Source organism: Polyodon spathula, chromosome 14 (assembly GCF_017654505.1).
Source record: "Polyodon spathula isolate WHYD16114869_AA chromosome 14, ASM1765450v1, whole genome shotgun sequence".
Taxonomy (NCBI): Eukaryota; Metazoa; Chordata; class Actinopteri; order Acipenseriformes; family Polyodontidae; genus Polyodon; species Polyodon spathula.
Window position 1 is genome coordinate 8,009,508 of NC_054547.1, and position 22,575 is coordinate 8,032,082.

A 22,575-nucleotide genomic window follows, 5' to 3' on the forward strand; every position below is an offset into this window, starting at 1 on the left:
GTAACCGATCGCCTTCAAAATCACACACCAAGTTAAGTGGCCTCCACCTGTGTTAAATTGTAGTGATTCACATTATTTCAGGATAAATTCAGCAGTTCCTGTAGGTTCCCTCTGCTGCGTAGTGAATTTCAAAGTAAAGACTCAACCATGAACACTAAGGCACTTTCAAAAGAACTCCAGGACAAAGTTGTTGAAAGGCACAGATCAGGGGATGGGTATAAAAAAAATATCAAAGACCTTGAATATCCTTTGGAGCACGGTCAAGACTATTATTAAGAAGTGGAAGGTGTATGGCACCACCAAGACCCTGCCTAGATCAGGTCGTCCCTCCAAACTGGACGACCGAGCAAAGAAACGGATCAGAGAGGCTACCAAGAGGCCAATGGCAACTTTGCAAGAGCTACAGGCTTTTATGGCCAAGACTTATCAAAATGTGCATGTGACAACAATACCCCAAGCACTCCACAAATCTGACCTGTATGGTAGGGTGGCAAGAAGGAAGCCATTACTCAAGAAAGCTCACTTTGAATCCCACCTGAAGCATGCAAAAAAACACTCTGTAGCCATGTGGCAAAAAGTTTTGTGGTCTGACGAAACTAAAATGGAACTTTTTGGCATAAATGCAAAGCGTTATGTTTGGCGCAAACCCAACACAGTGCATCACCCAAAGAACACCATCCCTACTGTGTAGCATGGTGGTGGCAGAATCATGTTATGAGGATGTTTCTCATCGGCAGGGACTGGGGCACTTGTCAGGACAGAAGGGAAAATGAATGGAGCAAAGTACAAAGAAGTCCTTGAAGAAAACCTGCTGCCCTCTGCAAAAAAGCTGAAACTGGGACGGAAGTTCACCTTTCAGCATGACAACGACCGAAAGCACACAGCCAAAGCTACACTGGAGTGGCTAAGGAACAAAAAGGTAAATGTCCTTGAGTGGCCCAGTCAGAGCCCCGACCTAAATCCAATCAAACATTTGTGACATGACTTGAAGATTGCTGTCCATCAACACTCTCCAAGGAACTTGACAGAGCTTGAACAGTTTTGTAAAGAAGAATGGTCAAATATTGCCAAATCTAGGTGTGTAAAGTTGGTAGAGACCTATCCCAACAGACTCACAGCTATAATTGCTGCTAAAGGTGCTTCTACCAAGTATTAACTCAGAGGGTGGAGACTTACCCAATTATGATCTTTCAGTTTTGTATTTTTAACATATAAATTTTTCCCCAATAAAAACTTTTTTCCCCTTAACAGTGTGGAGTATGGTGTGTAGATAAGTGGAAAAAAAATCCTCATTTAAATGCATGAAACTCTGAGGCACTGACACAACAAAATGTGCAAAAAAGTTCAAGGGGGTGTAGACTTTCTATAGGCACTGTATCTGCTCCCTATTTTACTGTATTTAATCCTGCACTTAACCCAATCTGTAGTATTTTGTTTTTCACTTGCACTTGTATCTAACCCTGATGTAACTATCAACACTGTTATCTGCTCTTGAACTGCCCCGATATCAAATCGTACTGTGTTTTGTATTTGCTCTTATTAGGACTGAAGCCATTGTATTTTGTATCTTGCTCTTAATTGTACAGTAATTCTTGATATGTATTTTTTGTATACATCTGTAAGTTGCCCTGGGTAAAGGTGTCTTCTAAGAAATAAACAATAATAAATAATAATTTTCTAATCACACAGCTCCCAACAGCCACTATAACAGTAACTGCTCGCATTGGCTTCCCTAGCACTGTGCAATTGCTTTATTACCACATGGCAGCTCTGCCCAGATTTGACTCTTCTATGCGTCTCAGAGAACTCCAAGGTATGGAAAATCAAGTTAACTGAAAGCAAAAATGTCACTGCTTACTTAATGTTGCTTCTCACTTGAGCATTTTATAGCCTCATTGTTTTGCTAGAGATATACCTGGAAGCTAGATTCCTGCATTTTTTTTAAATAGAAGCAGTATATTTTATTCTTACTTTCTCCCCATCTGTATACAGCATCTACCTATACCAGTAACCAGTTCGTCATCGACATTTTGAATGTTCGGCTCTAGTGTGTGGATACGGAAATATTCGGATGCCTCCACTGACCATCATCTCATCACCTTCCAGGGGGTCACATGACTTGAGTGCTACTGATTTCAGCCCAGCTCTAAAGGGACATTGCCATAACTATTACATAAAATGTAAATTAATATGTATTGCTTCTATTGTATGATGCAGACTAAATGTTGACCTATTTTTCTTTCAAGATTTACAGGTACTGCATTAAATCTCCATCTTAGTAAAGTAACCCTCGGGCAATAGTTTACCGCTATTGCCCTCAAAAGAAGGCAGTATATGTACATCATTTCATATCAAAGGTTTGAAAACTTGCAAGGTGGTGTCATAAGAAAAAGGGATAAGATACCTTGAAATGAAGAAGGGGAACTGCCTGTTCTGTTTTAGAAAAAAACAAATTCTAAATAAATAATGCATCCTAAAATAGAGTCAATATCATAACTAACATAACAGTACAAAAAAGTGTCATTTTGCTGAAACTTTTAAAACTATAACAGATATGTAATTTAGTCAGAGCTTTAATGTGACTGTAAAGAAATTAAATTCCCATGAAATACCACACAGTTAAAAATAAATCTCTGCCAATTCAGAGTATGCAGAATCCTCACCAACTTTGCCTGGCAATTTCTTCCTTCAAGACTGCTTAAGGAATCTTGTTATTCTTCCAAATACTAAATTCTAATTACAGGTGATTGTAAGACTTGTTAGACAACATAACTGCAATTTGAAAAGTTGCTTAATTAACAATGCAAAGCCTGCTAAGTGTCACATACACAGTGAATCAATATTTCTCCAAAATAATAAACCTATAAATCAGGGGACTTGCCAAGATAAGTAAATGAAAAATGAAGGAAAGAGTAACATGGAGTAATCCACTCAAGCCGAAATAAAATAAATGTGACCTTGTATCATAAATCACAAGATTGCAATTAACAGGTAGCAGGAAAATCAAGGGATGTAGAGTGGTCTAGAAGTTACTGTTGAGAGGCTGCCTGTGCTGTATCTCAACCACTGAGGCCTGCAACACCAACTTCAGAGTTGATCTCAAAGGCTAAGTTGAGTTTAACATGATGGATGCTTGTCATAAATAGCAGTGAAGGGGGCCGAATCACAAATACAATTAGCTATTCCCAGCTGATCTCTCTCTATCTCTGTGGGAGCACACATGCCAATGTAATGCTCCCCACCAAGCAACTTGCAGCAAGCAGAACCCACTCACGATTGAGGCCACATCCTGTTCCAGTTGGCCCCATCTATTTCAAAGTTAAAGTTGCACGTTTCTGATTTCTCTACATGCTTATTAATAACCCCGCAGCTCCAAAGAAGACCATACTGTGCTTGAAAGTGTGTCTCTTGAGCATGGCTGCCGACTAATATTTTTCATTATCAAAGCCTGAACATAGTCACATAGGTATGGCTGAGAAACACACACCACCACCAACGACCTGTGTAGGGTTACGGTTAGGGTTAGGGTTAAACACTGTGTAGATATCTTTTTTTAAATTTTTTTTTTTTTTTTTATCACTTTCATATTACTACAATTAATTCAATTTTTACAAAAGATAATTCCCTCAGTTTTATTGAGCAAGCACCCAAACATCTGGTCCTCCTGATATGAAAACAAAATTCAAAATGCAAAATATTACTGTAATCCTAAAAGTGACCCACTGTATTCTCTACCCTAGTAAAGCATATGTAAATGGATAAAAGTGATGATAACCCAAACAAATAACATGCTTATTCTTTCTAGGCTATCTCTGAAGAAGCTTTATAACAGGCAGTTCTTTGCCATATGAATGCATGCACCCTATTTGGTCCAATTCTCAGTGATGCCTGCTTTAATACAAAACGGTTACATACAGATCCATGACAATCCAATACCCCCGAGGTATCTGTGGTTACACAGAAACGATACACTGCCTGGGCTCTCAATTACAACATTTAACTGTGGCTTTCAGTGGTTTAAAACCCAACTGTATTTGTTCTCTAAATATACAATGTAGTCTCAATCCAACATTATGTTACAAGTTGTCTTGTTTATCTGTCATATGCTATTCAAGCCAGAAATCCTATCCAATGACAACTGCTGCACAATATCTGTGACTCACTTATATTCCGATCACTTACAGTGCAGGCAAGCATACAGTGTAGTCAAGCATATAGTTGTTTTTCAGCAAAATTATTGTATTAATTATACATGAATAAAGTGCTACAATATATGTCAAAACTATGACATAGATAATATTCAGTATACTGTATCCACTTGTCAGCAACCCTGAGGCTATAGATTAGATTTTGGTCAAAACTGGTGAAGGGGCTACAACAAGGATTAGCATTAAAACTGAAATTACTTTGTGTCGAAGCCAAAAAGGGGCTTTGACAGAAGCATATCAGGTACACTTGTATACTGTTATTATTATTATTATTATTATTATTATTATTATTATTATTATTATGAATTTAAGATAAATTTAATTATCCAGGGTGACTTAAAACTGTTACAAAAAATCGCCGTACAAAGTATCGCATTACAAAATATCGCATTACAGAATATCATATTATAGAATATCATATTATAGAATATCACATTACAGAATATCATATTATAGAATATCACATTACAGAATATCACATTACAGAATATCACATTACAGAATATCATATTATAGAATATCACATTACAGAATATCATATTATAGAATATCATATTATAGAATATCACATTACAGAATATCATATTATAGAATATCATATTATAGAATATCATATTATAGAATATCACATTACTTACAAGTATTTGAAGTAAGAGCAAGGTAAAGAATACAGTACATTATAAGTAAGATTGAGTTTGACTAAGACCAGTTACATTTATAGTAAATATTTGCTTATATGAATAAAGTCTAGTAAGAACATGTAGTAAATATGATAAATGGATGAGAATGATTTCAGAGAAGAGCAATTACAAAAAAACATGAGTATAGTTACCTATAAGAGTAAAATGTATAGCAGAGTAACTCTTGATAGCCCACTATACTCCAACACATTTAGGCTGTTGTCTTTATAGGTACAAACCAACCCCAGTAAAATGCAAAAACAGTCCACATAAATCAAACCTGGCATTTATTTTCTCTCCAGAGCAAAGACAATTCCCATTTCCTCTTGAACTCTAAGTGGGTCTGACAGTTCGACATGCTCGCTGCTCCTGGTATGTCTGACAGCACTGCTTTCTCTCACAAAAGCACCAGATTTAAAGTAACGCTGCCTAAATGAAAAGCTATCCTGCGCTGAAGCCCCCCTCCCACCCAATTTATATCACGGCTGTGATGCTGCATCCCTTTTTAGCTCTGGCTCACCTTCTCCTCAGTGATTTCATGTCCCCCAGTTTCACTAGGTATTTTGCGACAGTGGTCTGAAATGAGATGCTATGAAGTATGTTGGCTATATTTATTTATTTTTTTAGCAGTTACACTAGTGATTTTGTAACAATCAGTTAATGCTAATTGCTGTTTTTTAATATGATTAATAATATGGCTGTGACTTAAGTGGAAAAAAAATGAATACGATTCCCACGCAGGGAACGAGAAAGGTCTTTCAGTCAGTAAAATGAAAGGAGTAAATTAGTCCTAGAGACCATCAATGCTTGAAAGCTGCACACCTGTGTCAAGTAAAGTCTGCACATTACACTTGTGCACAAACATCTGAAAGTAGATGAATTACACTAAGGTAATCTATCTGGATCAGTCCAGTCGAAAATATTTAGCTTAAAATAGTTTTTTGCCACACCTACCCCGCAATTTTACAGGGCCCCTTGATTGATGACAGCACTAATGTGAACCATTGCTGCAATAAATCAAGGTGAAAGACAGCTACAGTATAGAAAACAATAATTTGCATCTTCATGTCCTCACAGCCTTACACTCATGGTACGACATGAAGGTTAAATAAGAACTGTGGTATTCTGTCACTCATGGCAGCACCCTGTAAAGTAATAGGTAATGAAAGAAACCCTGTAATTAATAGCTTACAGTAACAGAATTGCTGGCTGGGTGCAAGTTACCTGAGTCAACTCTAGCAGGCCTGCTGAATAAGGTTAGATCTACAAACTGGTGGGTATGAATTTTCTATCCACGTTCGAATAATCAAACACGTGAGTACATTGTTCCCACATATGACAAGCATGGGTCCCTTGGTAAAAGGTACTGGATAACTATTATTTTATATCAAGTTAATGTAAATAAAATGTGTAAATAAAATTAAAGAATGAACCATGAACAGTAATCAAACACTGGTCAGTACTATTAGTCTGTTATGTTTTATTTTAGTAAAGATCTTGAGCATCCTTTTATGAAAGCATTTTTTTCAGCCTAACATGGCTACGTTATTGTGGCACTAACTTGAGAGAGTAAACCAATATATTTCTCTTGAGCGCAGGGGCTGTTACAATGTATAAATGTAACAGGGATTTATTGTCCCTCTCAACCTATAACCCAGTGAATAGAAGACATTACTGATGCTTGCTGAGAATGAGGCATTACAGGCTTTGTGCCATTTCAGGGAAAGCATACTGAAAACAGCAAGTCAAGACTGGGAACAATTGTTGACTTTGCACAGGTAAAAAATGAAGTCATACTGTCAGATCTGGTGGAAATTCAACCAAGGCTTATATCTAAAAGAAGGAATTAAAGTCAAACAGTTAACAGCTGGTTTGCAACAGGCAATAAATGAAAAAAGTACACTTGTGAGAAAAAGTGTATAGCTTTCATCAGGAACAGCGAGGTTTATGAGGAGTGACGTATACTAACACAGCTGTAATAAAATACAGGGTGATTTTTTTCTATTGCCCCTCATAGACAAATACAAACAGACAGAGCACTGTGAAACGCTATCGTATTGTTTTTCATGCGTGTCCTGGAAGTCACAGTACGGTTTATTTTAATGATCTACAACAGTGGTGGACCTTAATATTGCAGCCTTAAAGCCTCCTTTAATCACAGACCTATTTCCAGTGTATTTGTATTGCATTAAGTGAGGTCAGTACAGGGGTCAATAAATCACCCCTGCAGTAATGCACCAGGTGGCATTGAGATGTTTAATTAAATTACAAAGCCTCAAAATGAGGTGCGTGTTCATACATAAAGGCCACTGATACTGGATTTTTTATTAACAAATAATTACAAACTTTTCTATGACATTTTTCTTGGATGAAAAAGCCAAAGGGGCATTTTTAGTCAGCACGAGCAGGAAAGATATTTGGAATAGATTCTTTATAAGCATGCTAAATTATGCTTGGAACAGCAATAAAACAACAAAGATGTGAGGACATGCAGATTCCCCACAGCTTTCAAACTTTTGAACAGCAACGCACTTACCACAAACATCTTAACATATGCTAGGATACTGAGGCGTGCAAATCTTAAAATCAATCTCAGTTCAGAGTAATGATGACCAAGCTGTAAATGCGTTTGTGATATTATTGTATTGTAAATATTATTTTGTAGAAAAACATCTTATAAATATGGGTATAGTCCTAGGTTTGCTGATACAGTGAGATTTCTCTCATGAGAAAAACCTTTGTGTGTAGACCACTGCTCAAAACACTGGTCAAAACACATGCACAATGTCTCAAAATATTGTAGTTGCTCAATTGCAAGTATAACTTGTACAATGCATGTTTGCTCCATAAAGAGAAAATACATTTTTTTGTTTTTCCAAACCCACTTTAATATTGTATTGAAATAGTATGTCTCGGGCACAGAGTTAATTAAAGAGAAGGTCAAGCAGATGGCTGATGGATGTCAGCTTTCAGAAGAGAGTTTGGGATTCAGGCATTTTTTTTTTATATTACTATGTGTATCTATCTGTTAAATAACACCTTCAGACTCCTTGACAGTTAATTATTTTGTTTTCAATGGAAGTGTCAGCTGCCATTTAAGCTTGTTGTTGAAAAGATGTTTGTGTTTTTGGAGTGGTGTGATGTAAAAGTCAATCTACTGTTGATATTTTACATTTTATTACTAATTGGTCTAAGACATACTATTTCTCTTATTAGTATGTGTAATTATTTTCAACTATAATATTGTGAGATATTGTACATATACTTTAATACATTTTTATTTGTGAAAATCAATATAACACTGGGAACTACTACAACGTAGATTACAATATGCTACCTGAAAAGGTAAAGTGGATGAATCGTTTATTGTATCTTATCATTTCTAATCTTGTGAAGGATAATTTGTCTGAGGCAACTGATCTGCTAAATATATATATATATATATATATATAAAATAATTGATTGGTTAGTCAGCTAAGAGAATCATGACAGTACCAACCAGATACAAATACATATATTTGGAAATTTTACCCCTAGTTGTCAGGAAAACCTGAGACACTTGGGTGATACTTAACTTTTATTGAGAAACTAACATGCTGCTGTTGCAAGCTTGGCCTGATCACATTGTGTGGATTTAAAATAAATCACCATCTTATCCGGTTGTTTGTATGACACAGTCACTGCCACTAAGCTTACTGTATTAATAGGTGTAACAGTAATCCAATATCGGGTCTCAATGGCTTGGCTCTAATAAGGTCTTCAATACATTTGGTATTTCCTTAAGTCTTTAAAGTTAATTGCATTAAATAAACTATCTGGCAGGGCTCATCTGGTACCCTGGTACCCTGGTTCCCTTGCGTGCTTCTTTACACATACTTTGGCACACACATTTTGAAAATATCAAGAACATAATATATGTAGGATTACTGAATATTTCAATATACAATAGCACTTAGAAAAAAGATTTTCTAGAGCCTGGTTCTGGACATATAACTATGTAATATATAGGTGTTGATTGCACAGCCATATTCATTTAAAAGGAATTTAAAATGTCTTCTACAGGAATTCCTGACCTGAAGCCTTTGCTGTGAACTGTACGATGCGTCAAGCTCTGGCAGCAGTCTGTTCCAGCACATGCAAAGTTATACATCTGGGAGCTCACACTCGACAGGTGTTGTGATGAGATAAGGGCCAGTCAGGCAGTAATCCAGCCACAGACTCCCAGGTCAAAGGCAATCACTCGATCTGATTGAGATGAGGTTTAAAGCTTGGGCAGCGATCACTTTCTGCCTTACTGGAGAGTGGAGCTGCACAACATTTCATGGAATATTTGGGATTTTTTTTTTCTCTAGCTAGGAACATTGCACAGATAGAGGGAACATGCTGAGGGAAAGAAGGGCAAAACAATAATATCTGATAGCTAGATAAAAATGGACTGTATTACTGCCTTGAGCCTTGTAAGCTGAGAACTCGTGTTTATAAGGTTTCCTAATCTGACTCCAATTTACAACTCAGAAACACCATATAATTGGTTAGTGAGTGCAACCATTTCTCCTCCAATCTGAGGTTGCCACATCGCTTTCCCTCTGGGGCGATGACTTAATGTATTGCAGCTGTGCACCCTTTCTTGATGGCTGACCTCTACCTAACCCTGGGAATGAATTTTCAGGCCATCCAGTCCAGGGCACTATGTTCCTTTTATACAGCGTCCTCACAGGTCAGGAGGGAGATTTATCACCATGAATCATTCTGTCTCTGTCACAAAGGCACATTTTAATTAGTGAATCCCAAGCCAAACAGACTATTTTCTTTCACTAAAAACTATATTATATACTATACATCTATTTTGAATCTTATAATTTGTATTGAATCTAGCCTGATGTGACCGCTTTAATAAATGCTACAAAAATAATTTAAAAAGTAATTTTTGGAGTCTGAACTACAATATGCGAGACAGACAATGATTAAAGACAACAGAAGATTGTTATTTCGAGTCATAAAGGCACAGGAAGTCAGTTTTTTTTTTAATCCGCTTAGAGAGAGCCATTATGGAGTCAATAACATGTTAATGTTATTGTTCAAGTACAGTCGTTTCTGCCAGAAACGTCTCTATGGTCAATTAAACAAAGAATGATAAGAAACACATTGCGAGCAACTTTACCCTCATTTTTGAGGAGCTTCTTTCAACCAACCTTCGATATGATCTTGTCAGTTTGCATACTTGTGTATCAGAACCTTTCTATAATAAGAAAGGATGAAAAAAACAGCATTATTCTGAATACAGTTCCAAAGATGTATTTTTACTTGTGCCAACTTGTAAGTTATCATTGTAAGTGTATTTATACATAACAACAAACAAACAAACAAACAAAAATATGCTCTAAGGAATCAGCTTGTGCATACATTTCAAGATGGTGGGACAAGACTGTGTTCTAATTCTGGCTATAATGAATACTGTAAATAAATAAATAAAGCTGACTCACAGGTCTATTTGGCATTTAACCCTGACCAAGACTACTCTGATATATATATCTAGTTGTACCAAACCTTTCTCTTCTATATCATCCCTATCTTATGGCCTTCTCTGCATTTGGAGGACCACAGTTTCTATAAATTCAAAGACAAGTATTCATACCAAATGGGGCTGTTATTAAAATCAGTGAAATGTAAAAAAAACATTCTTTGCTTAATTTCCTTTGCATCCCTGGGTTCTTCTGTTAAATGTAGCCTTAGGAAGAATTGCTTTGCGTCAAATTTATAATGCAGTCTAAACTTCCCGCAGTGCATGAGTAGAAATATAAGAGAGGCCCGCTGGCAGATAATGAGAGTGTAGGCACAGCTTTCTGTTTGTTAAGACCAATTAAATCACATGCAGCTTTATTTCAGTTGCAAGATGCCATGTTTATGATTATCTAATGACAGTATTCAAAATGGTTTCTCATAACACAAAGGAAACAATGTTATTTTAGTCAGGTTTAAAATGTTATATTATTAACAATTCTGAAATGCAGATAAAATGTTATATTTTTGGGTTCATCTGATAAAGCCATTAGACTACCTGTAGTATTACCGGTATATAAAAACATTATTTAAGTGTTCTGGGGGTTATTATCACCTACCGGTTTGTTTTGTTTAATATTAAACTGATTTTACAGATTTCCATTTAATTTTAGTTTCACATGTCTCATTTAGGCTAACCCTTACAAGACTCAAAAAGGTATTAATATTAGTCCTGGGCCCATGACCTGATGAACTCCCTCCTGCCATCATAAATATGCCCAAACAGAAATATATAAAAGCAGAGGCTTTGTTTGTGAGATCTTAATCTCCTTCTAGCAACAATGAAGACATTCTATTTTTATTAAACTCCCCCCTCCATATGTAGTATATCAAGAAAATAAAGGCAATACAAAGGGATTACCCAACCTTAGCCACAAAAAGGAAAAGAACAAGGTTTTCAGAAAATAAGCTTTTAAATAAACCCAGCCTCGGTGTATCGATTTGCATCCAGCCTTGCTGTTCTTTTGTTATCTAGAGATGTCAGTATACAATCCCTCCTTTGGTTTCAAAATTAGAGGCAGGTTTTTTTTTTGTTTGTTTGTTTTGTAACATTCACTTTTTTTTATTTTAAGGAACAAGTTAGTTGTTAGGCACTTGAATTTCAGCAAATCTTAATAAAAAAAAGAAGCATTAAAAGACTGTTTTACAGAAGAAACATGGCTGATCCTGCATCAGAACAAAAGATTCACTGAATAGGCTAGGGGGGGGGGGGGGGGGGGGGGGGGGGGGGGGGGGGGGGGGGGGGGGGGGTCTGCAAGACAGTGGGGGGGGGGGGGGGGGGGGGGGGGGGGGGGGGGGGGGGTATTTTGTTATTTATATAATACACATCACTCAAACAAGCCACAAAATCCAGGTTCCCCAAATGCCAAAAAGAAGTAACATCATAAAATAAACATTAATATAAAAACTTGATAAATAAAACAGGATTTAACATAATTATTAATACATACAGCGGAGTGAGCTTGGGGGTAACGTTTGTTGTGTGGCGCTCTTAACAACAAACAATGCCTTAAAACGTACATTAGAAAGGCAAACAGGCTCAGAAAGCATTTTCATTAACGTTCTCTTGGTGGTGTCTACATATTTTCACTAAAGCTACAATTAACTGTTTCAGTTCCCATAGCGTGAGGAATGTGAGTTATGAGAGCACTACGTCACATTCAGAGAGAGAACTTTGAGTTTCTAAACTACATGTAAACCACAGCATTGTAACATGTTGTGACAATCACATTATCTTCATTAAATTAAACTGGAAACAGACTTCAGGAGTGTGTAGACATTTATTAGTGTAGCCTTTTTCAGCACGCTACCTTCCAACACAGACCTCCCTGCCAAGTACATCACAGGGTGAGAGACTAGGATACGAACCTCTTTGTCTGAATCAGCAAACAAGAAATATATCCTCAGGAGGGACTAGAAGCTTCTTAATAAGACACAACTGATGCAAGAAAGGGCCACTAGGTAATACTAATTACAAATATTATTAGGCTGGTTTGTGGCAAAGAATCAGTGGTTCTAAAGACAAGGATATGAACCTTTGACTTTAATCCATTCTGGTGCTCGGGTATGAAATTAATTTAAAAATTGTTGTTAAGCAGCTGCCCACAGTAGTACTTTCTTACATCAGATGTATCAGATGTATTAGCACAGAAAGAAAACAACAGAAAATTTCAGTTTAATAAGCTCACAACTCCTGTATGCATTAAAGTTGCTGTTGACAGACTGACATGTTACAAAGCTTGCAAAAAATACGTTATAACCCTTCATTAAGTTTTGCCACCTGCTATTTGGCGTTCTCCATTCCACAAGTACAAGCGATGCAATTTGGCATGGATTAGAGAAAAAGCTTTCTGACATTACATCAACAGACCTCTTATAGAAATGTATGGCTTATTAAAATAAAACTAAAAGGGTGCTTGTGATTGTTACAGTTTTAAGAACAAACTCCTGCGTGTAAACATGCCAGTTAGCTGTTTCTATGTGCCTTTTGCATGATACTTAACTCATGATAATTACACTATATTTCAAGGACTTTGACACTTTCACTGGAGTATCATTTTTCCTTAAATTTAATTCCTCAGCATCTCAATGGGATGGTTATTGTTGAAATGTTTATCAATAACATATTGACATAACTAGGAATGAGGCAGTATTGAAAGGTACATTTAGTGCTCACAAGTGGATAATGCTGTACTGGGACTGGGAATAGTCAGGAACAAGACATACTACCATATATGTGGTGTTATAGTACAGTATGCGAGTCTCACCTAAAGCATCAGTCCTGCTATTGAACTTCGGGCTTTTGAACAGAAACTGTTTAATTGTACTGTGCTGAACTGTGATGTGGATAGGTTGGAATCCTGGATTTGGATTTGCCCATATGCCTGAATATGACTGTTTTTATATTATTATGTGTTTCATTAACCTCAGTAGGGACTCTGCTTGCAGATACAGGTATGTCTCTTGCATACTCAAAGTAAACACTCAGAGTCTCCCTCAGAGAACAAACAGCTGGAAAACCATGCAATGAAAGGCAATGGGATTTTATATACAAACAAAAAAAAAACTTACTTCTGGAATTGTTTATTTCAGGTAAATTGATTTTGTTGTATCATATTTTTTCACCAACTCTGTGGGGGCTACAAAGGGCAATACAGCAAAAATCATCAGCTTACTGTAGTGCAGGCTAGATTTCAAGCAGTCTCACATAACTCACCCTACACTCCTAGCAGCAGAGACATCGAAGAACAAGCACACTCCAAGCTCATTATGAGGCTCCCTGGTTTAGGGCTACAGCAACCTAGCTCCCAGGCATATTAATGGCTGATAAAATAGCCTCATTATAACGTGCACCTCATTATCCAGCAGCAAGAATGCTTGACTTTAAAAGATTTTCATAATGAGTGGGGTGTATTTTCTCTTGGTGAAGTTCATTCTAATGAAAAGCAAAAGCTTCTTTTTTTTTTTTATCTACTGGTATACAGCATGTATCAATCAATGAAGTAATTTATGTTAAGAAACATACAAATGTGGTGCATGTAGAGCACTGTGTGCATATAATACCAACACAGAGATGTTTTCATAATGCAGTTGCACTGCTCCTCATAGATGCAAAACACAAAGTAATAGCTTCCGCATGTGTTTAAAGGTAAAAGAAACAAGGATCCTACCTAACCCAGGTGGCACTTCAGGGCATGGCGGTACAGGCTTGATGGAGGGCGTGTAGTTAGTTTCGGGCTTGGTGCTGGGCAGGAAGTGGTCCCCTGCAGCCAGGTAGGTGGGAAAAGTGCCATTGGGACGCGAGAGGTTGTAATAGTGATGTGTCCGTGAGAAGTTGCGCCCACTGAAGCGACTGAAGATGTCAAAGCGCTGGCTGTAGACGTCAAAGTACAGAATCATCATAATGAGGAAGTGCACGAGACAGAGTAGGAGGACGGCCTTGCAGATCCTTTCCAGCGTCCTGCCCAACATCAATCTGGTCATTTTCAAGACGCGCTCGGGGCACAGGGATGAGCATCCGCTCCCTTCGTTGCAGGGATTCTCAGGGTCTGCGCAGAACCTGGGGAGTACAGAACAGGGTTTCATTCCTACCCCTTACAGCATCATGGTTCTAATAATCCCCTTCTCCAGACGCATCTTAGTTTATTTGTAACTTTTTTTTTTTTTTTTTTTTTTTATAGTTCAGGGATTTTATCGCAAGCCGTCTATTCTTTCATATAGACTGTGAATATACACGTTTTTTGATAGTTAGGTATTAAGGGCTCTGAAAACTAAGCATACAGATTCAAGGCACCTCTGCAACACACACACACACCTGTAATATATTAATTTCATGCTTGCATGTTAAATCTCCCTAGTGGTTTTGCTTAAATTCCCTACTGATTTTAAAGTAGGTTGATTTGAGGAGACTCTAAAGGACCACTAGGACATCAATGGTGAGTGCAGGAAGGGAACTTTAATGACAGATTTACAAAGATGACTATACATTATACATATAATGACCAACAGCCATGGGATAATGAATACATGCAGAATGACTGGGGGTAGGTTATTAATAGTAAAGAGATTATAATATTATTGCCACTGCACATGTGGGATGGATTGCTAATTCAAATCATTGTCATATATTTGAAGATAAACGATTGTCTTGAGATATCAATATATTTAGTAACAAGTAGTCAGAACATGCAACATATCCTTCATCCACAGACAGTCAGCATTTATACACCTGTCTCAAAGTGTATTATAGTCTATACCCTGTATGTGTAGACAATACATTCTTGAGTACACAGCGCTGTGCTGATTTCTTCAAAACTTGTTTAAAAGTCCTACGTCCTTAATTGATGTCTTAAATTATCCATGTATATCATGTGCTGCGTCAATATCTTCAATAATAAAAAAAAAAATCAGGCAAAATGACATTCATTTTGAATCGCATGTGCTGAATATTGTCAAGGTTTCTTTTTTTTTTACTTTAGAAATATTGCCAGATATATTGCTTTCTCTACCTGCAGCTGAAAAACTGGTTCATGCTTTTGTTTTCTCAGGGATAGATTACTGTAACGCCCTGCTCGCTGGGGTGTCTAATAGCATCCTCACTAAAATTCAATTTGTTCAAAATTCTGCAGCCAGAATTTTGTCTCGGTCCCGCTCAAGTGATTACATCACTCCTGTCTTGGAGGCCTTGCACTGGCTGCCTATCAAGTTTAGAATTGATTAAAACATTTTATTGCTGACATAATGCTCTTCATGGGCTAGCTCTGACTTATCTGTCTGATCTTTTACATTTTTACACTCCCACTCGCAACCTCCGCTCTGCTGATCTCAGACTGATGTGTGTCCCGCCTGCTCGCCTGGGCTCTATGGGTGACAGGGCCTTCTGTTGCTATGCCCCCAAATTATGGAACTCTATTCCACTAGAGATCAGGGATTCTTTGAGTGTTTTTAAAGTTAATTTAAAGACTTTTTTATGATTTTTATGATTGTTTTATTTCCTTGTGTTTCTTTTATGCATAATCTGTTTATTTATTGCAGTACTATTAATTGCGAAGTGCTCTGAGATGACTGCTTTTAAGGGCACTACACAAAATAAAGTTATTATTATTATTAATTAGAATTACAGATTAAAATAAACAGACACTGCTTTCCATAGATATCTGAAGTTACCTCAGAACCTTTCTAGAAACAAAAGCAAACTATTAAAGTAAAAAAAAAGTTTATTAGTAACGCACCCCCCCCCCCCATACAAGCAGTACATTTAGAAATCAGCATTAGTTTCATAATGGAGATCACCATGAGCTGCATCCTTTGCATGTGCAAACACTAATGTAAGTGTGACATAACAGCAGACAGGAGGATTCCTCTGTGCAGTAACAATCTTTTGCCTGGTTGAGATGATTTTAGCATCTGTTTCTGTCTCTCGAGATTGATGACATTGTTTACTTCTTTACCAAGTAGGAAATATTATTGTGAGAAGATCAAATATTCTTATGGACAAAAAAAAAAAAAAAAGCCTCTTTAAAAAAATGACTCAAATGAAATATGGAAAAAATGAAAATGAAAATGCATTTTGATATGCCCTGTCACTACTGTAAAGACAAAATTAGATCTATCAGTATCTTAGAAAAATAGATTCTCATACCTACTTGTAAAAATGTGTGTGTAACATATGGATGAAGCAACAGATGGGGTTCATATATTTTTCCTTTCATTGAACTGTATAAAAACCCTAGAAATAACCAAATGCTTTTATTCCTGGAGGGCAGAGCTATTAACAGATGAGTCAATACGTAGCATTTATAAGCAGTGTAAACACATCAATATTAAGTCACAACCTTCCAGTGTGGTTGCAATCAATATACTGTACTTAGCCTGCAATGACACAAAAGGTTTATCATCCATAGGAAAATCAGAGCTGCAGTATTATGGAATATTCATTGTGCCAGGAGGACTGAACATAGGCCAGTAAGCAACTCAAGATCTGAACAAGTGACCTGCCTTTCAGTTCTGTGTCTCTTTCAGTCATTTGTGCCAAATCCTGACGTGTGCTATGATTCTATGATGTGAACACCTGCCCATTGAGATAAAAAAAAATAACTTAATGTGATCAAAGCCGAATTAAAATGAAAATCGCGCAGTGCACATCGCCATGCACCAGACCCCTCTTTAAATCTAGCACTTTTCATATCAACGTCTGTGAAGACTACTCAGTGACGGAAACAGACGGAGAGAATTGGCTCCTGCATTTACATGGAAATGCATCCAACAAACTGTGAAGAAAATGTTGGCAAAGTATACGCCTCGTATGTTCAAATTTGAATAGCATTCAAGCAATATTTCAATCAGACAGAGCCTAATTCATTTACGTTCAGCCAAGAGGCAGACAGAATGAGATTGACATCCCTGTTTGATAGAACAAGATACCGTAAAGGCCAGCTGCATTTTAGATTTTAGAGCCAGAACGCATCCCCTGTGACAAACATCTCCAGCGTTCTGTAACAAGAATCCATATGGAGCCGATAGTACAGTTTCTGCTGCCTGATACCCTGTGGATTCACTATAAAGATTAACATATTGGGACAGGTTTACTAAGTGGAAAGTTTGTTCACTTTCTTTTAAAAGAGAACATGAGTGCTGAGAGAACTGAAACTGGTAGGACACAACACAGGATCCCTGTTAAGCACGCTGATCCTAGTTTTGATACAACTAGATAGGTTTTTAGACATTTAGACAAAATATTTTGATGAGTATCCTGTAAAAAAAATATAAAAAAAAACTTTTGTACTCTGCCTTATGTGCAGTTAATTAAATTGAAAAGATGTAAAAACTGTACAGACCTCTCTGTCGCTAATATATCTCTTCTGGACACTGTGAATATCTATTGAGGTGCACTTCAGAAAATGATCATGTTCCAGACCAATAGGGATGAACCCCAAGCAGCTGTATGGGACCATGCTGTTTAAACTCTCTGCACGAGACGATCTGCGGGGTGTACACAGGAATAGATTGCAGATCCACGGCCTAGCTGTGAAACAGACCCTTCTTGTTCTGCCACTCATGAGGCACTAAATGATATGGAGCACTGTATTAGTCAAAAGGGTTAACATGTTTAGATGTTAGAGCATCTGGGGGAGGGGTTATAGTCTTGATAAACAAAGCATGAAATCTCTAAAACAGCCTTTATTGTTTATTGTTTAGCGGAAAATCACTTTCTTATACAGTATATACCACCTTAGCATGGCTGAAATCACTTTCCTTTACACTGTTTTTTATGTGCCTGTACTTGTTGTGAGTAAGTGGATGGAGTTAAGGATGAAAGTCAAATCAATGTATACTTTAACAAGGCCTGCTGTGTTTGGAAAGCCGTTGTGTATCCCACTGCAGTGGGACCAGAGTAAGGGTGGATATATACAAATTCGGACAAATTAATTGTGTTTTAAACACAATTATACACAGCTGTAACAATTGCTATATTCACACAATTATTGTTTTGATATTCAGCTTTTATTAGGGAGCTCTCCTAAATCCCTTGTTTATGAGGATTCAGGTTATTAATGCTTGTGACTGGGGGGTGAATTTGCTGCTGAGTGACAGGCAGGAGATCGAGATGGAGGTTGAAGTTGATAAACACACTACCAGCAATGGTAGCGCACAGAGTACATACAACACAGTGTATGGAAACTTTGGTAGGATCTACAATCTCTGAACTAATCCTCTCTGTTCAATAATAAACTAATGTTGCTGAATAGCTTGAACATGGTGGATAAATGGTTAGGGCTGATATGTGATGGGTGGATACGTGACGGATTACTGTATAGAGTATGCTGTGGGTTGCTGCAATCTTCGAGAACTAAGGTATACTACAAAAGTTAATGTTTGTTTTGCTGCATTAATGGATGTATCCTAAATGCATTTAAATAATAAAAATATTATGTCTACTACAAAAGAAAAAGTCGATCAATACCAATAACGTACTGTGTTAGGAGCATAAAGAGAGAGTGGTTAAAAACCCAACCCTGTACCTCGTCCCTGGAAAGTCAAAAGACATCACTTGTATTTCCAGCCTTTTCCTTGTCTTTTATAATATACCAATACCATTATTTTGGAGGGCATTATGGTCATTACTGGCCTAAAGGTGTCCATTACTGATAATGCCACATGTAAGACCCTGCAATGCACAGTTCTGAACAAAATTATGCTTTTACTATGTGTTGGCAGAAAAACAACACATACAGTTTTTCAAATGGTATATTTTTGCCATAAAGCACGAGAAGGATCTAGAGGTTTTGAGTCAAGATAGTGATTTCAACATTTAAAAAAAAAAAAAAAAAAAAAAAATCAAATACACTATGTTTTCTTTAAAGCACTAAATCTCTCACCCAAAGCTTCAAAGAATATTAAGTGAACAATTCCAACCTCAATAAATCATTTTCTTCATTACATGCTCACTTAATGGGGCACCACACCTTTATAAAAGGGGCAGAAGAAGAAAAAGACAACCAAGCAAAGTGTTTGATATTTTCCCTTAATAGAATCACTGGACATGTGTGGAGTGGTTGCTTGTAATTGAAAAATATTTTTTTTATTTTTTTTATACAACACCATTGGCTGACACCATCACCAGTAAATGCTACCCTAACCCTTTGATCCACAGCTCTAACCACCAGCTCACAGTCTGTCTTCATTGTACTGTATCATTGAGTTCATGTTGCATGAATGTGCAATTTATATTTTTCTATGTTAGTAGAAAAAAAAAAAAGTCTACACTTAATTGATTCTTTTCAGCTTTAGAGAAATACCAATATTTGAGATGCTTGTTAGGAGTGAGGGTGACAGCTTTGAAAAAGAAAGACAGTTTAACGAACCAGTCAGCATTGCTGTTGTATAGGGCAGGGTTTGAGGCTTTATCTCTCCAAGAGAAGTACAATTTGCTTTGCAGTTTTCACAGTAACATTTTAATAGACTGGAGCTGAGGGATTACAAAGATTATCACAATAATCACTATTATTATTTATCACCTGGTATTCCATACATAGGATATTTACAAAATATCCTGTCATCTGATCAGCTATTTGTGACCCGGTACTTTGTTGTGGTGAGGTGCCGCTGCTCCCCACTTATTTATTACCTAAAGTCAACAATTTTATTTCAGTACCTTTCACGGATCCTGAAACTCACATTTATTAAGGGCGGATCTTAATAGTAACAAACATATACAGAGAACAAAGCAGAGGTAACAGTCTCTTTATTGTACATGTTGCAGGTTGTAGCACTTTAAAGAGGTGGCTCACTCCAGTGCAAAGGTAAAGCACTTTACCCTTACGTTTTCATTTTAATGTGTTTCTTCAAAACCAGGCCCTGAGAGTCTGGGTATGAGTGTCATGGAGTAAACTGCTGTTCACTTCACCCAGGCTGAAATTCCACGACTGTACTTGCCCAAACAATAACAACAAAGTTTCCACTAACCTGAGATGGCCTTTTCCAGAGTCCCTGCAATACAATCTAATATCTGTTACAACTGAAAGAAAAGAAACAGATAGAAAAAAATAAGCATTCCTTCCAGGAGAGCTGATAATAATCAATAGCCGATGCTAGTAATATATTGCCTGCACCAGGCGTTAAACTGTGAGCTGCAATACATGCTCAGTGTCCTGTGTGTGGATGGGCTAATACACATTAGTCTTGGCAAGCCATCATAAACCACTTACTACACTAGATCAATGCTCTGAATCATAAAATGTCAAGAAGTTGTTTTATTTATTTATTTATTAATTTATTATCTTTGTGCTTTTACATATGGGTACTGCTCGGTGCTAGAAACCTATTTTTAAACTATGCATTAACCCCACCATTACTAAAATGTTAAGACAGTTATTAGTACAATTTAAGATGTACAGTATATAGAATTACAGTGTACAGTAACTGCACAGTAGCATCAGTAGAACTTTATTGTGACTGCTATCATTTCAAGTTACAGGGTAATTAAACAGATATTCTGATTGCACTCTGCAGCTATTCTTCCATATGTTATTTTTATTAATTTTTTTACAGATGCATTGAAAACCCCCTATAAAATACGCTACAGTTCAATAATATCTGAAAAAGTAGGATTTATTTTTCAGATTGGTCTTTTTAATGAATAATTTCGATACAGGAATATGACACTTAACACAGGTAGATTGATAACACAGGTAGATTGAAAACATAGGCAGATTGATATAAGTGGCACAATGTCCGTTAGTCCCAGCTGTTGCAACAGTGTGCAACCTCCTATACCTCCAACAACAGCAGGCAGCAAATTAATGAGACCATGAATGTTTCTACAGTGGCATTACAAGCACAGTTATTGTACCATGCACCTGGTGGTAAACACAGCCAGCTTTCTAAGCACAGCGCCTGTTTTATAATGGAAGAGAGGAATTGGGCTGAATCGATAGCAGTGTCAATCAGAGCACGGCTGTACATCACGAAGGCAGCCGCTAAGACTCACAGTTCTTGGCTGCAATATGAAGTGCTGTTGATCCATTTAGATTGACAGGAAGATCACAAATCAGGCCAGGGGTGTGTCTGTGTGTGTCTTCCACCAGAGCCACGCTCTCTGGCCACAAGTTGCCAGCTGACTCCAGCAAGAATAGCATGCAAGTGTAGATTAGAATGTGCAATGTACTAAGGGACAGGGAACGGGGAATGTAAGGGAATTGCTTAGAGCAGACCTCAAGTTCTCAGGGATGAGTGGAAATTATGGGAGGTGAGGGGAGACCAACATTAAGTGCCCAGCAAATGATAAAGGAGTAGGATGGAGTTGAAGACAGAGTGTATGTTTGGCCTGGCAGTTACGATATAAGTGGGTCAAAATGTGGTGGGCAATATTAATTGTGGACATTTTTTGTTAGGTATGACACCCAGCAAATATCTCCAATAGTGGGATAGCTGTTCATGCTGCTGCTGTATAGAGACCTGTCCTGGGCAGATAGCAAGACAACTTGTTTCACCGTGCTTTTGAAAAAAAAAAAAAAAATTCATCTGTTAACTGAAAAGTGAAGCGAAGTTTAAGAAAATGAGCACAATCAAAAAAGCTTAACCTCAGACCGACAGGAGGGCGGGACAGAAACGTTTGGAAAGATTGACAGTAAAGGGTAAGCGTTATTTGTAATGAAAGTGTTGTTTATTCGATTCTCAAGTGTAAAGCGCCATTTCGACACCAACCACAAAAATATTGCAAAATTTAATGAGAGTGAAAGGAAAGAATTCCTTGAAAGGGCAGTGAGGAAGTATCAAAACCAGACTCTTGTTTTTAATAATGATCTTTAAAAAAAAACAACAAAAAAAAAACATTTGATGGCTGCAAGCTTCAAATCATTCATATCATTTGTGACCTGACGTCACCACCCACACGCACCATTCAAGCCATCAATGACACCACTCTAACTAATCACTGGCAACCTTGGCACTCAGTGACACATTAAAAAAAAAAAAAAAAAAAAAAATGCCATCCCTGATCTAGTGTATACCGATTAATATTTCTGGATTTGTAAGGCTGTTGAGTAAATACCACACATTACAGGGTTATCTACAGTACAATTACACACTTGCTAGGCTTTACTGTGAATGAAAAATATGTAGTGTAC

General features: G+C 37.2%; 1 protein-coding gene across 3 annotated transcripts in view; it reads right to left on the minus strand.

Moving 5' to 3' along the window:
• LOC121326361 (beta-1,4-galactosyltransferase 2-like) overlaps positions 1-22,575 on the minus strand; it is an 84,930-nt gene that overhangs the window by 55,171 nt on the left and 7,184 nt on the right. The window contains exons 2-3 of one of the 3 annotated variants that reach the window (XM_041269609.1): positions 20,414-20,465; positions 14,119-14,507 (exon numbers count right to left, since the gene is read on the minus strand). In XM_041269609.1, the coding sequence (XP_041125543.1) occupies positions 14,119-14,431 (313 nt within the window). In that variant the 5' untranslated portion in view covers positions 14,432-14,507; positions 20,414-20,465. Of the gene's footprint in view, positions 1-14,118; positions 14,742-20,413; positions 20,466-22,575 lie in introns of those variants that run through there. The other 2 variants (XM_041269610.1, XM_041269608.1) reach the window with 2 other exon arrangements.